General features: G+C 40.0%; 1 protein-coding gene across 2 annotated transcripts in view; it reads left to right on the top strand.

Annotated features, from left to right (window-relative positions):
* Positions 1 to 16,409, top strand: part of zeb1b (zinc finger E-box binding homeobox 1b) — a 61,462-nt gene extending 45,053 nt beyond the window's left edge. For both annotated transcript variants that reach the window (XM_056255672.1, XM_056255673.1), the window contains exons 2-8: positions 157 to 324; positions 6,776 to 6,931; positions 8,233 to 8,435; positions 8,783 to 8,894; positions 10,184 to 11,871; positions 12,229 to 12,409; positions 13,630 to 16,409. In XM_056255672.1, the coding sequence (XP_056111647.1) occupies positions 157 to 324; positions 6,776 to 6,931; positions 8,233 to 8,435; positions 8,783 to 8,894; positions 10,184 to 11,871; positions 12,229 to 12,409; positions 13,630 to 14,351 (3,230 nt within the window). In that variant the 3' untranslated portion in view covers positions 14,352 to 16,409. The remainder of the gene's footprint in view (positions 1 to 156; positions 325 to 6,775; positions 6,932 to 8,232; positions 8,436 to 8,782; positions 8,895 to 10,183; positions 11,872 to 12,228; positions 12,410 to 13,629) is intronic.
* The last annotated feature ends 207 nt before the right edge of the window (positions 16,410 to 16,616 follow it).

Below are 16,616 nucleotides of genomic sequence, written 5' to 3'. Positions count from 1 at the left end.
GCTGTGTCTCTCTTTAATATTGTCTGGCTCTATCTTGTAGTCGTTTTCACCAACAGCGTCTTTCCAAATCTTGAAGGTTTCATCAACCCTTTTGTGGTTTGCAAGCTCCATATGTTAACATTCTCTTTAAGTGTTGTGTTTTCTCTGTCTCTGCAGTGAGTAACTACAGTCATGTGCTGGAGGGCCAGTCAGACTCAGATGATGAAGATAAGCTTCACATTGTGGAGGAGGAAGGGAGTCTTCTGGATGGGGCTGACTGTGACAGCGTGGCCCCTGACGATGACCCCAATGGGGCCGCCGACCCGGACGGCAGATGGGATGATGGTAAGCCCGCCTCATTGAGACATATCGTCGTCAAGAACTCTCTATATATTGAGTCTCATTTTGGGTTCATCTGATCCTGATCAGACAAGTTTCTCAAGGAGTGTTTAGATAGGACATGTTCAAAAACAGCTAGATGTAACAGAACGCAGGTGTTTCAAGATGCATATTTTAAAAGTTAGACTATTTTTAAATTGACATGCTGATTCAAAATGGCAAAGCTTGTGACAGGATGCTCCAAAAACAGTGCTAGAGGGTCTGTCTGAATGTGTATGGCTGTAGCTGCGGTGCTTTTCCATGAGGGTTTGCTATGTAAACTGTCTCAAAGCTTACTGTCATCACACTAATTAAAGCATATATAAAAAATCTGATAAATACTGAGAAAATCTAAAGGGGGAATAAAATCAAAGACTATAGAAATGCAAAGACGATTACTTATCTATATGGTGGAATACCGCCTTCTAAATAAAAGAGCAAATCACTTCCCATGTAAACCTGAGACGCTCGCTTAGGACTGCACATGCACATTGCCTAGTTTAGCCTGAAACTTTTGAAAACTATTTGAACATAAGAGACAACATTTATGGGACAATTCATGTCAGATTTCGTTGTTGATTTAAAATATGTTATTTAAATGGGAGTTCGGCAATCAGTTTTTGAGATTTCAGGACTCCCACATTCAAATAGATAAGACTTGACATTGCAAATATTTTTTTATATTTTTTTTATTTAACCTTTATTTAACCAGGAAAGTCCCATTGAGGTTAAAAACCTCTTTTTCAAGGGAGTCCTGGCCAAGAGACAGCAAAAACACAATCAATTACATTTATAAAGGTTATACAACACAAATAATTAAAAACATTTACAATTTAAGCAGGTCAATACACATTCAGCAGGTACAATTTAAATATGGCCTCTGAGTGAACAGACTTTCCTTGAAAGGGACTTTGGTAAAATGTTCAGCTAATTTACGGAGGCAAAATCCTGTCATTTCAGAAGGAATCCTTGCATCTGGAATTTCATGTGAAGGCAGAATATTTTCCTACACAGATTTGGCAACGGATTTAACTTGCTGCATCGCTAACCGAAAGCAGCTTGGTTTGGTGACTTCTGCCTCACTATTACTGGCAATACGCTGATTTCACGCAGCCGCCATTTTGAAATCGCTCCGGTGGGAAGAAAACCGCAAGTGTTGCCTTTAATCATAGGAGAGTCGCGGATGCGATGGCGTATTGTTGTGTTTAATGTAGAAATTAGTTATTCTAAAAATGTACATACATTTCTTTCATACTTTAGACTATATACAGTGAAATTCATTTATAAATAAAATATTTTTTTTATATATAATTCAGAACGTAAAAAAAGAAGCAGGAACGAACTATATACATATCCTATATTGGATATTAACATCCAATAGTGTAAATCGCGGCAGCAGCTTCAGGTTGGTAGTCCGAGGCATTGTTGTTTATCTTTACTTCCGGGGTTCTTCCCACCGGAGCCTCGCTTTCGATTTCATAATGGCGGCTGCGTGAAATCAGTGTATGGACAATGGAAGTTTTTGTTAGTGAAATTTCATAGAAATTTGGCTAATGTCACAACAATCTAAGACTAGAATAATAAAAAAAAATCATGGGGAAAACATTAGAAAAAAAACATGGGAATTCATTAGTCAGAAATTGTGGAAATCCTGTAGATAAACTAGTTGGCTTTTCAAATTGACTAGTCAGTTAACAACAGCTTCTAGTCGGTCATCATCAACATTATTAAACTTACACAAACGTTATTTTAAGGCTACGTGAACTGTAATCTCTCTTAGAGACAAAATTCAACACCATTCTTTTGCTGGCTTTCAAGCACAGGTATTTTCTTCAAAAAATGTAGACCAAGTTTTTATTGTGATGCTGAAATCTTGGCTCTATCTGGATAATGATCTATCTTGATAGAGGGTGACTGGAATACAATAGAGCTCTTTTTTCTTTTTACGAAAGGCATTTCTCCTGTTCTTGGGTTAATATGTATTGCCTGCAGTGTGGGGATTGTTTATGCTGGTAAAAGGTGAACACAAAGTCTGCTGTGTGTGAGCTACCAGCATGCTATTGTGCATTATGGTTAGTGTTGCGGGACGCAGGCATCATGGCAGGTAATATACCGCTGCTATAACCACAGCAACTGCTTGCACAGCAGCCTCGCGCGAGTTCAGTTTTTTCATTCAGTACATTTTCTACTCTCTCCACTCTGTATTTGTAGGTTTGCTCCAGAAATTCATAGTTCTCTGTCATTTTAATTTCTGCCAGTATTCATTCATTCATTCATTCCTCTCTCCCGGCTTCTCTGTCAGTTCTCTGCAGGATGAAGCTTCAGTGAAGGAGAAAGTCATTGTTTTTGGCAGAGCTCTCCAAACATTAAACACTTCACAGAAACCTGAGTTAAGAGAAAGGGACTACACTCTCTCTCACTCTCTCTCTCTCTCTCTCTCTCTTGAATGTTTCTTTTTACCTCCATACCACCTTCATCTCTTTGTAGTCTTTCTTTGTTCACCTGTTGCTTCTTTGTTGTAGAGTGTTCTTTCAATAAAGTGTTGTTGTAAGTCTCTAATGTTTTCCCAGAATTCTTTGCGTGTTCTTCATTTTAACATATTACAGCACAGGATCCAAGCACCTGTTGTACCTTTTCTCCTTCATTTCATGCTTTAGCCTCTCCATTGCCAATAGCTCAGCTGCAGAAAGAGGCCCAGATATACGAGCCATTAGGAAGTGTGTCACATAGAGAAATTGGTCTGCCGAGATGTAATGTGCATTGTTCTCTTTTCTCAGATGTCGTGTTTGAGTTATATACACTTCTCTGCCTAAGCTTCCCATCATTCATAGAGCTCCGGGCTGTAAAACAGCCACTAGCCATAATGGTTCAGCACTATCAGTCCAACTCTCACTCTCCATTCCAGGCTATCCCACACCTTTCATTATTTTCTTTTTTCTTTCTTTTTATCTTGGCAGCTATCTCTATTTTAGAGTACCAGCTAGCTTAGAGACAGTACGGCTGACTCTCTGCGGTCTCTCTGTCTGTGTTTGTTTTAAGGCTGCAATTCTTGTGCGCCCCTCTACCTCAATCTCCGCTTTTACTTTCCCTCCGTCCGTGCTATACTTCTCTGCACTTCATTCTTCACGATCAGATGACTGGTCGCTCTCACTCACTGTCAGCTCTCATGTTCTCTGAGATGAAAAGGCTCCCCTCGCAGTCATTTATGGGGAAATACTCCGTAAACCAATACATGATTACTGTCGCATGGATAGTGACGCTGCATATCCAATTTGATTTGTCATATCGCTGTATTCCCCTGTAATTTAACCACACATTTCTTGAACAGGCATTAGGAATCAGCCATTTACGTAATGCGGTGAGCATAGGCACCTAGCATAATGGAACAAGGAACATGGTGGATGGGCTTACCTCATTTTTTACTGTTGGGGAGGATTACATTCTATATTTGACTAGGTTTTAAAGTGCCTGAGCATATGGTGATGGAGTAATTGGTCACTGGGGAATGTGCTGTAAGTGCCTTACTCATAATGGAAATCCCACCAGAACTTTAATCAGGAAAAGTGAAGCTGGTGAATTCTGGGAGACGTAGTGCTGGCTGCCTGTCTGCGCTGAGAGGCACACAATAAGTGTATGTAACTGTAAATAACTGTATGTGTATGTGTATATATAAATATATATATAAATAACATATTTATATATGTGTGTGCAGCCTAATATTTAAGATTCTTTGATTAATAGAGAGTTAAAACAAACAGTATTTATTTGAAATATAAATATTTTGTAACATTATAATGTACTGTCACTTTTTATCAATTTAATGCATCCTTATGAATAATTTATTGTTTAAAAATCTTACTGTCCTCAAACTTTTGTACTACCTCTAGATACATATATATATCAAGGCAAATAGATCAGAATTATTCAGTATTATCATTATTTTGTAATATATAATATTAATAATTACAAGTCATTTTGATCTCTTTGCCCTTATAATTAATCAATTCATAACCTCCACCTATTTACTTCTGATGGACATTCCAGGTTAGAGTGTTTTATGTGCATCAGTTCAGGAGTGTTGTCTGTTCAAACCAGTATCTGATACAGGCTTTATTTAAAGGGTCATGTGAACAACCTCACAGAAAAATCAGATTTGACCAGAAAATCTGATTTGGTTCACATTCAGCTGCGGTGAGAACCAACCGTAGCTGTTTAGTGGGTTTCATGGATAGTGGAACTACGCTCACAGTACTTCACAAGATTTTATGCACATTTTCCATTAGTTTCTCAAGTTAACCGTCCCAAGTTAAAGTAAATCTATGAACTGGGTGAGCTTTGACACTCATGTGACTAGTGCATCATTCTCAAATCAAACCAAGCCCATCACAGAGCACTCATGCACTTTATCTGACCTTCACCCTTAATGTGTTTCACAAGGTCAGGATGTCAATATATAATCATAAGTGCATGTATTGTACTGTACGTGTGTTAGCTACTTCACTGAGCTTAGACTACAGCACATATCTTTCTTTTTTTCTGTTCAAAGGAAGTTTTAGCTTGTTGTACAATCACAAGATAATCTCTGTCTGCCTCTGTCAACAGTTTATTATTGTATGGCCTGAGGGGATATTGTCCCTCACAAGATGTCACAGGACTTTTATTAATGTGGTGTAATAAACTGTTGCACCTAGATTGTGAACGTTTCTTAGAAATGGTGTAATGTGAAAGATCTGAGTGTAGAATGAGGAAGGACACTCGTCCAGCCTCACTAATATTCATGTCTATCTCTGGCCCACTTATAATGTGAGATTGTCACGGCTACAGTAGTGTTGTGATGTCATGACAACAGCATGCTGTAATGGCTAGCAAAGCTTGGAGCAAGAGCTCTTGTAATCATCTGTTTTTTTTTTTACTAGCAGAACGTCTCACACCCAGATTTCAACACGATTTAAACCTCTCAGGAACGTTTGGGAGGGACCTACTGAAACATTTGCCATTGAAATCACTTGAGATCATGATAGAGTTTATCTTTTTCAGTGTGTTCATGGTTTTTCTGTCTGCAAATGTCAAGAGCATAGTTTAAATGAATATGCAAATTAATCTATAACATTTGCATAGTGTTCTGTTACTCTTCTATTCTAGTGCCTACTTACATGATGATGGGCAGTGTTACTCTGCTCAGCAAAATGACTGAAAAATATGTTAGTTTGCAGAGGGTGTGATTTTATCAACGAAGATGAGACGAAAATAACAAAAATATGAGAAAACAATAACATTGCAAGATATTAACAATATATTTAAAATGTTTTTAGATTTATTTTTACGTCATATTTTGTTATCTTGATTAAAACCAAATGTTAGATACATGCAATAAATTAATAAATGTTTCTACTTTTGTAGAAGTCATGCCATTTCAGTCGAACTGATAATAATAAAAAATATTGTCAATTTAATATACATTTTCAAGAGTAACATGTTTTTGACTAAAATAAATAACTGTAAAATAAAAAAATAACATAATGACAGGATATGTCTTCTTTGTATAGAACCAAGGACATCCTTCTATACCGTGGTGAGAAAATCCTACTTGTCAGACAAATAAACAGCGTCAGTGTGAATCAGTGTCCCTTATGGAGACATCACTGCTGACAAGGGTAGAGTGCACTACAGAAAGAGCTGCTGAAAAACAGAGTGAGAACAAGCAAAAGAACACTGACATAAACACAAAAAAAGCCTTCTTCATTTAGTTTTTCTCCCTCGCATATTGCAGGATCTCTTAAATCGTTCCGACACACAAATGCACAAATGTCCTCAGGTGTTTCCGAATGTTGTTTTGACTCGCTAGCAAATGCCATTAGTTGTAATTGCTGACATTGCGGACTCATTTTCAGCATACGCATGAGAGAGCGCATAGCTAAGGCACAGAACAGTGTGCTGCCCGGGGGCTCAGTTTCTCCCGAAGCCTTGGCTTGTTCATTTGCAATCGTTAGTTGAACCAATCTTTCGTTTGTGAGCAAAAGAGAATGAGAGTACATTTCTCAAATTAAAGAAGCTCATTTAATGGGGACGTTGAGCTCAGATTGTGCATTAAGCCCAAAATTGAATTAGCTGCACCAGAGTCATTTCTTTTTCATTTGCTTTTAATAGGTAAATGTGCATTCGAGGACTAATATGTGTTTTTGTGGGTGTACATACCCACGTACATGAAGCTATGTATCTAAAGCTCATATCCACTCAAACTCCACTAAGTATTTAGCTAATGTACTGTTTAATAGTGAGTCACCACTAAGTATTTTGGCTGTTTGCTCTGATTCAAATTATTCATCCTTCATATTTTTGTCGTGCACTGGGCCATATCATACAAGTGTTTACTCTGTCCATAGACACAACAGTGAGTATGTATTTGCATGTGTTGCAGTGAAAGAGGAGTGCGTGTCAGACGAGGATGAGAGGAGCAGAGATGCTTTGGTTGAGGAGATGCTCCAGCAAGGAGACACGGCAGTCATCTACCCCGAGGCTCCAGACGACGAACCGCGTCAGGGCACACCAGAAACCAGTGGACATGATGAAAATGGTAGACATACACGCATCACGCACATTGTAAATATCATTCACTCACGATGAACACAAATACAGATGCAGGAGCAAGTGTGTGAAATTCAAGTAATATGAACTTGGATTTGCCATAGGTTTGTGAGATTTTTTAAAGCATGTGTGACTTGTGAATAGCAAATTCAAAATCTCCTTTTACTTATTATGTTTAATCAATTTATTTTTGTTGATCTATTGTTGTTCCATCAAATTGTATAACCAATTTATGCAGGAGCCTGTTAAACCCGAGGGTTCACATACTTTTTCATTCAACTGTATTGTACATGTCTTTCAAATCTCATATATGGAGACAGACACAATAGCCACACTTCTCATTGACCATAGACCACTAATGAGTCTGAAACGATTTTTGTTACACCTGCAACACCTGTGCAAATCTCCCATACCTGAGGCTACTTTCTCACGTCCCTGTTGCTGTGTTTGTGTGTGAGAGAACGTTTCACCTGACCGGAGGGAGAAGTTTAATAGGTTACCTGTTAACAGGTAATATGTTACCTGTGTGAGAGCTGGACAGAAACTCGTCCAGGTGTTATCTGCTCATTTTTCCATTTGATTATTTTGACCAAGATAGGTTAATAAAGGATAAAACTATAAAAGTCTTTCCTTAAATTTAGACATTTGGTTTGAGAAATATAATCATAATGGTGTATCCGAATTTGTATGCAGCATAATGCCATTGCAATTAAACATATTAATGTCTTAATAAATTATACTATATATTCGTTTAATTACCAGAGTGCCCTGCACTCAAGTGACAAAGATTTGGCATCCGTGGCTTTATTATTTTGTTAAAATGTAACAGGCTTCACCAGCATTTATTTATTATAATTTTTTTTATGTATGGTATCCATTGTTCATCCATGTAATTATTTGCCTTACCCAGCTGCCAATCCTTGTTCTTTTCATTGTGGCTGTTGTTCTTCAACTCTTCATGCTGGAGAGATTTCAGAATGGGAAGTGTCATACATTAAAGATCTTCCCTAACTCTCATATTCTCATTCGTCAGTGCATTGATCCATGTCTAAATGCACACACATACACACACTGCACAGATAAATGATCTATGCCAGAAATCCATGCAACTGGATTCCTTTCTATTACATATTTGAACAACATAGTAAATAATTGTATGCAAATTTCCAGACATTTGCAGCTACTGATAGATAACACATTTCCCCCCCATGTTTCGTGTAGAAAAATATGATAAAAACACCCAACTCTACTCATTTGTAATATGTTTTCTTTTCTTTCTCTCACTTTCAGGCACGCCAGACTCATTTTCTCAGCTTCTCACCTGTCCGTATTGCTCTCGTGGCTACAAGCGTTACACCTCACTGAAGGAGCACATTAAATACAGACACGAGAAGAGCGAGGACAACTTCAGCTGCTCTCTCTGTAGTTACACCTTTGCCTACCGAACACAGCTGGACAGACACATGACCGCACACAAAGCTGGCCGAGAACAGGTATTCTGTCCTTAATCTTTAATGTTTGTGAGCAGTGTGATTTAATGGCATATTTTGGTTAACTGTGTTAAATCTACTATTGTGTATTGTTGTGAAAGCCAAAGATTGAAATCCAGACTGAAAATGGTTGGATTTAACACATGGGTAACTCACAAGGTTTATATCACTCATGCAAGACCTATAGAAAAGTACTAAAAGCTGTAAAATGTAATAATTAATGTTGTCATTAAGCAATTCAAGCATATATTTCATATAAAGGCATGTTTTTCTTGAGATTTTACACTTACAGGTAAATGACAGCAGTATTGTTCACCCAAGTATAACGCATTCTCTCTTACATTCTTTAGCGGCATGTTACTCAGTCAGGTGGAGGAGGGAATCGAAAGTTTAAATGCACTGAATGTGGCAAAGCCTTCAAGTACAAACACCACCTGAAAGAACACCTGCGCATCCACAGTGGTGAGGGCTGCCTAAGATCTGCTAGAATAATGTGTGTGTGTGTGTGTGTGTGTGTTAAATTCCAGTAGTCGGTACCGATACCATTAAAATGTCACGGTTCTCGGTACCAATTTCGGTACCACAGCAAAATCAGTTTGAACTATTTTAATTAACTATTTGAAAAAAAAAAATATATTAAATTCAATTCAATCACTTTATTATTTATGATGGTAAATTTATGAAAGCATTGAAGGCTACATGCTGTTTAAACGAAAATATTGATGATAATGAGAAATATTGCTTATAAAAAAATCAAGTGAAAAATAAGCAACCTTCTACCACACATTATTATTAGTAGTAGTATTTTTAATTAATGGAGACGTAGTTACATCTATTGTACAGTAGCCTAATATAATTATTTCTGTCTAATTCTTTTAGTTAAACCAAACTTTTATTTTGACGGGTTGTCGTGAAGACCTTGAGTTTCTGTGTGTGTATGATATGACGATAGTTTTTATCAAATGAAATGGTAAAATGCTCATGATATGAAGTGACTCTCGGAGATTAATGGAATCATGAATCATGTCATCATATCGTGAGGCAGCAGAGACTGAAAACAGCGCGAGCGTCACTCGTGCTTCAGTGTGTGTGAGGTAACGTTAAATGAAACCGCGCGTCTGAACCGTTCATTCACACAGAGACAAGCAGAACATGCAGGGTTCATATTTAAACAGTCGTTTTGCAGTTTAATACACAGCCACCACATCAGCAGCACCGTCGGTCGCCATGTCTCAGCGCTTTCATGAAGAGGACGCAACTTCACGCCCTTCGTGCATGGATGCGCGTCCAGAACCGGGTTTGACCGGGTATTCGGTACCACCGGGACTTGGTACCGTGACGTTTACATTTTTTTAGTACCGACTTGGTACCAAAGTACCGAATATTTTGACAACACTAGTGCAATCATTCACTTCTTTGTACAAATTTGTAGGGCAATTCAGCATTCAAATACTTCAAAACTTTCAGTACTTACTGTCAAAGAGAGTTTGTCCTTTAAACATTGCGTTTTCTTTCAACATTTTCATGGCCTTTACTGTTTGAACAAAAAAAGCTTTTTCTGAGTTGTAATAGTTTCTTTTTAGGACCACCATTGAGGTGACTTTATTGCACTTTAATAGATTTCCCCTCCATTCTTTCGATCATCACAAATCTGAAACATACAGTGGTGTCCTCAAAAGTAAAACCAATAGAATTGAAGACCTTGTTATATGTGTCACTTGTTTCATTTCTTTATTATGTGTGTTTTGTAGGAGAAAAGCCTTATGAATGCTCCAACTGCAAGAAGCGTTTCTCTCATTCCGGCTCCTACAGTTCCCACATCAGCAGTAAGAAGTGCATCGGCCTCATCTCAGTAAACGGGCGGCCACGACCTTCTCCCGCGACCGGGGCTGCCAAGACCCCGCAGTGCTCTTCCCCATCCCTGCCAACCTCTTCCCCTACAGCACGTGTCCAAGTCAGAGACAAACTGGACAACAGCAAACCCCTTCAGGAGCAGCTTCCCTTGACGCAGATCAAGTCTGAGCCGCTGGACTACGAGTACAAGCCTGTGGTGGTGGCCCCATCTGCTAGAAGCATAAATGGCATGTTCCAGGGTGGGGCGTCAGCCCCTCTCCAGGGTGCCGTCCAGGCTGTTGTGCTCCCAACACTGGTATCCCCAATCAGCATCAACCTGGGGGACTTACAGAATATGCTGAAGGTAGCAGTGGATGGCAACGTCATCAGGCAAGTGCTGGAAAGCACGCAAGCTAAAGGGCAGCAAGCAGGGACAGGAATTGTTGGAGCAGGAGGGTTGGGAATTGCCCAAGCATCCCAGCAAGTCATCCAGGCCATTAGTCTTCCCATCTTGGATCAGGATGGCAATGCTAAGATCATCATCAACTACAGTCTAGACCCGTCACAGGCCCAAGCACTCCTTCAAAATCCGAAGAAGGAACCTTTGGGGTTGAACACGGAGGTCTGCAAGGCTCAGAAGCTGCCAGAGGACCTGACTGTGAAGACAAATAGGGACAAAACCACCATCACTGTGGATGAAAAGAGTATGTTACACAATGACACAACACTTAAGCACTGTGGTAAAGATGGACATAGGGTAAACGGGAAAAATCTTGATGGGAAGATGGACTTGGAGGAAGGACTGTGTCCTGGTCAGCCTCCTCTGAAGAACCTTCTCTCCTTGCTTAAGGCTTACTTTGCCTTAAACAATGAGCCCACCAAGGAGGAGCTGGCAAAGATATCCGAGTCTGTCAGTCTTCCAGCAGAGGTGGTAAAGAAGTGGTTTGAGAAGATGCAGCTGGGACAGATCTCCATAGACCCCTCCTCACCCCTGGCTGAAGACGAGCAGACCACCCCTGGGGATTTGGATGGGACTAAAGGTGGATCACCCAGAACAGAGCCGGATGATCAAATGAACTCAGAGGAGCAAGGGGAGAGGGAATGCAGTAGTCCAGTAGAGGACATAGCAGCTGGGGTGAATGGGATCGAGAGTGTCCCTACATCCCCTTCACCACTAAACCTATCGGCCGATGGTCCTGTCCCAGCCAGGACTCTTGAGGAAGGCGAAGGACCTCTCGATCTGTCGCTACCAAAATCCGCTGCTACAGCTGCTGTGGCTAGCGGTCACGTTAACACTGTTTACTCGGCTCAAGAGGAGCCGCTGAATTTGACTTGCACAAAGAAGGAACTGCTCAGCAATGCAAGCACCAATGCTGCCATATTTGCCAGCCAACCAAGTGCCAATCCCATAAACATTGTGACCACTCAACTGCCCACCCTAGTGGCTATCACTGACCAGGGACAAGCACAATGTCTACGTGCACTTGCCACCACTAAACAGACCATCTTGATCCCACAGCTGACTTACAGTTACACCACTACATCCTCCAGCCCAGCAGGGGCCGACACACCACAGAAGAACGTGATACACGTCAATGGCATTAAGGTGAGGACCTCACATTCACTGCATGTTAGCTTAAGGGTCCACAACGGTAGCTCTGAACCAGGGATGGGGAACGTCGGTCCTGGAGGGCCACTGTCCTGCAGAGTTTAGTTCCAACCCAAAACAAACACACCTGAACAAGCTAAATAATGTCTTCAGGATCACTAAGGCTACAGGCAGGTGAGTTTTTCTTTTCAGGGTTGGAGCTAAACTCTGCAGGATAGCGGCCCCTTCAGGACCGATGTTCTCTATCTCTGCTCTAAACTAACATTCGAGTGTATATACCCATATATGTGCCCACAAATGTATCCTTGGTTATATTATTTCAAATACAATGATCTGTTTTTTCTCTTGATGTAGGAGGAGAAACAGGAGATGGGGTCAGAGGTCACCTCAACATTGGAAGAACAGACAGACTCAGACTCAGGGCCGACGAGGAAGAAGATGAAAAGGACAGAGAGTGGGCTGTACGCCTGTGACCTGTGTGACAAAATCTTCCAGAAGAGCAGCTCATTGCTCCGCCATAAATACGAACACACAGGTAGGCTTCTCACACACCTATATCACCAAGGAGAAAATTAGACATTAAGAAAGCAGTTAGGTCTGTTTTTAGATGTTCCTTCATACACAAATGGTTGGGCATTCATAGAAATATGATTTGAAGTGATATTGAAGGGGAAATTATGACAGAATACGTTGTATTGCAATAATTTTACCTATTACACTGGGAGCAGAACTGAATTTTAAGTTCCAACCACTGTTAAATTACACGTGCTGGAGGGTGCGGTGACTTATTTTCCCTCATCCTCTGGCCAAATACATTACCTTCTCACACCGAACCCAGGCTGTTACATCAGTTCTCTGTTTGTAATTTACACTCCTCCTCCCTCTTTTGCTCTAAAAACATGAGAAGTTAGCAAAGCCAAGAGCAGGTCACCTCTCACTGTTAAGATACCTGGCCAAAAAGCGAGCAGCACTCATCCAAATGACATCACAGCGCCTTGAACCACAAGTTATGCTGTCTTTTTTCTCTGAAGCCACAGTTTATAAACTTCCAGGCCTTGGTGGAACTGGCCTGTCTTGTGCACCACAGCTTGTTTTGATTCATTGTTTGGTCTTATTGTCCATGGCTACATAACAACATGTAATGCAATTCTTAATGCCTTAAAGATCCAGGGTTGAAGGCTGGGTGTGGGTGGATTTTCTAGTGCTACATGTGGAGATTACAAGATTTTTTTTCCCCCGGCTGGGACCCTTTACAAGTTGAACTGTGTGACAGTGTTTTTTAAAGCATGCATATAATTGACGAAAATGAGTCAATTTAATATGTTGTACTGTTGCATAACAGTGTCAATCAGCTAAAAAAAACAATTATTACAAATTTCCAGTGTACATGACATGATTTTTAACACCTTCAAGGTGCGTTTACATTTGCCCAATTAGCACCACTTACACAGAAATCACTTTGAAACAAGCAGTGTTCCATTGGTCATCACAGTGCATTTGCCAACTTGAACATGCAAAATATGCATTGGGAACTTTTTCGCCCTATTGAAATTATGGGATTTCTTTAGCAACGGTAAATGTGACTGTACCTTAAGATATAGTGTAACTAACAGAAAATGGAATGGACAGTACTTCCATCCCTTATAAGTCTATAATAATCTCAGAAATTATTGTATTTCACCATGTATATTCTGGCAACAGGATAAGTACTCCAAGATGAATACTAATAGAGTGCAACTTCTTCATCTCCTGCAGGAAAGAGGCCTCATGAATGTGGGATCTGCAGCAAGGCCTTCAAACACAAGCACCACCTAATAGAGCACCTGCGCCTGCACTCCGGAGAAAAGCCGTACCAGTGTGACAAGTGCGGCAAACGCTTCTCCCACTCCGGCTCCTACTCGCAACACATGAACCACAGATACTCCTACTGTAAGAAAGAGGCTCAAGGTCAAGGGCTAGGCCAAGGGGTCGAGGAAGAGGACAACCACGGCGAGGAGCAGCCTCGGACGGGAAGCGCGGCGGCCTCACCCCCTTCCCACCTGGACTCGGACGAGCGGGGGAGTAGTACCAGAGAGGATGAGAGTGAGGAGGAGGATGAGATAGGCTCTGGGAGCTTAGTGGATGAGGATGAGATTCAGGTGGTCAAGATTGGAGAAGAGGGAGACGAAGACGACCAGGGAGCAGATGAAGAGCAGGAAGGGGGGGAGGGAGAGAGGATGGAGGAGGCGGAACAAGAAGAAGGTGAGAGCGAGGAAAATGACGGACAGATGCTGAAAGTTGTAGTGATGCAGGATGAATGTGAAGAGGAAGAAAATGGGGAAGAGGGGCGAACGGCGGAGGAAGCCATGGACACAGGAGCCCCTGAACACACGAAGGACACGACAGAAAGAGACGAGGAAAGAGAGAACCCGGCGGACAATGAGAAAAACAGTGAAAATGAAGAAAACACAGCCGCTACGAATGGAGGCGTGAAATGAAGAGAAGCCACAACTGTGTTTTTAAGACCCTTATTCCTTATGAAGTTGTTTTACAAAATTACTAATTTGAAGGAACAAAAAAGACGTTTTCTCTTTGCAGATGTTTCTCTCTCTTCCTGAGAACTGACTGTGTTAAGACGAGAATGAGGAGAGGAAGAGAGCGTGACTGCTCTTACGCTGCATTTAAACCCACTACTGTGTATAAACCCCCAGGTGTGCCTGATAAATACGAAATAGTTACTTTTTCCACATGAAGACGATTTTCAGTGTTTGAGTATGGTTTGTATACATGCAAAGTTTAACGAAAAAACGAACAAAAACACAAAAGAAAATGATGCATATACGGACTGAAAGCTATACACGTTTTGGCTAATAATGTTTTATTACTAAAACGCCTTGGGTCAATTTCTTTTATCAGTATTACTAATTTTTGTCACTCTCGGTTTACCCTGAAAAGCTGTACAGTTGGGAGAGAGAGATTTCTATACGTTTTTATTGCCAATGAACAAAACTCAGTATTTTCTTGCATTTGAAGGAAAAAGTATCCTGTGCACTACCATATTCCCAGTTTACCTATGGAACACCTATGTGGGCCTTGTGTTGTTTAATTTCTACCTTCCAGTATTAGCGCCCCAGACGTTATTCCCTAAGCCACGCTAGTGCTCGCTAGCACATCATTTGTCTGTCGTCTCATTTCAAGAAGGACACTGCGCCTTAAATGTAAAAAAAGATTGATGTGGTTATGGTGGGAGGGCTTTAATGAATTCCAAAAAAAAGCCAAGACATCAAAGAGAAACCTTAGACGTAGTCTTCATCATGTTTCAGGTGATCGCCATAAGTCCCTTCCCCACCCATCATCCACCCTTATGCAAAAACATGCATGTTGGAAGTGCCATTGAACAGTGCTGTGCCGTTGCTGTGACGCCTCCGCTAAGCACGTGGGGCTCATGCCGTCTTCGTTTTTAGTAGCAAAATTTTGGACCCCTGCACCTAAACCACTAGTCCTGACTAAAGGACAAGACTGCCTCTTTTTTTCTTTTCTTTTTTTGATCAATCCAGTATAAAGACTACATTGCATCAAGAATTCAGGAAAGACGATCGATGAGCAAAAAGGAGTAAAAAAAAAATCTCTTTTTTCAGCCTTGAAGTATTTTCTCCGTTTGGTGCACTTGTTTCTCTTGTTATCTTTAGCAGCACGACACTTTTTCTTCAGGTAACAAATGTAGAGACAGATATGATCAATGAAGAATTCACTTTTAGTTTTTTTCGGTCAGCCTTTTTACCTGTCAGTATTAATTTTTGTCTTGTTTGTATTGAAGTTTTTTTGTTGTTTGTTTCAGTGAACATTGTGTAATTTTTTTTTGTTTGTTTTGTTTTCAGTAAAGGCAGTATTACCCCTCCCATCCCTCACCAGTATAACTTTACATTTTTAGTTTTAGAGACCTTTTATATTTATGTGTCTTATTTTTGTATTTTCTTTATGGTTATTTATTACACAATGTAGTGTACAATACTGTAGTTTGTATTAATACAATAATATATTTTAGTATGAAGAATAATTTCGAAGATAAATGAATACAAAGCTGGGGGAGAAACTCTAGCATTTCAAAGTGTTTTAAAACAGAAAAGTATAATTTTCAAAATGCATTGTTTGAAAAAAAAAAAAAGAAAAAAACACCCCTAAAAGTATATCAGAACTGTTACCTTTTACACGTCACTTTCATGTTACTGTCTCTTACCCCACTATACTTTGAAGCTACTGAACGTCTGAAAACTAATTGTATGCTATACACGCATGAGTCTTTGCTGTTGTATCGAAAGATTGTCCTTCACCATGAAACTGTGCTGCCCTTTTAATGAAGCCAAAACATCATCAATGTGTTGTTTTTTTATTATTATTTTTGGTTGTGCCAATTTGTAACTCTTTGTCTACATCAAGGCAACAAAGTCTTTTATATGTCCCTGTTTTAACCTTTTTAGTGGTAGCTTTTTGTTTGATTGTTTTATTTTGTTTTTTAATGACTCCCCATCTCACAATAAAATACTTCAAGAATTCAACATTTACAGCTTTTCTACAATATTTCCATTACGAGAGATGTAAATCTTCGTTGGTTAGAAGAGCTATATAGGCATATATTGCAAAAGATGAGGTGATTTTTATGATAGAAATACAGAGACATTCACTGTGAATAAAATCCTCTATAGCACCAACAAAAATCTTTGATTGGGATCAGGTTGCCATGCGGGATTTTGGATGGAGGGCAT

This window comes from Rhinichthys klamathensis, unplaced genomic scaffold, assembly GCF_029890125.1.
Source record: "Rhinichthys klamathensis goyatoka isolate OS25496 unplaced genomic scaffold, OSU_Roscu_1.1 h1tg000121l_1, whole genome shotgun sequence".
Classification (NCBI taxonomy): domain Eukaryota; kingdom Metazoa; phylum Chordata; class Actinopteri; order Cypriniformes; family Leuciscidae; genus Rhinichthys; species Rhinichthys klamathensis.
Note: the sequence above shows the minus strand (reverse complement) of the source record. Positions and strands in the feature narration are given on the sequence as shown.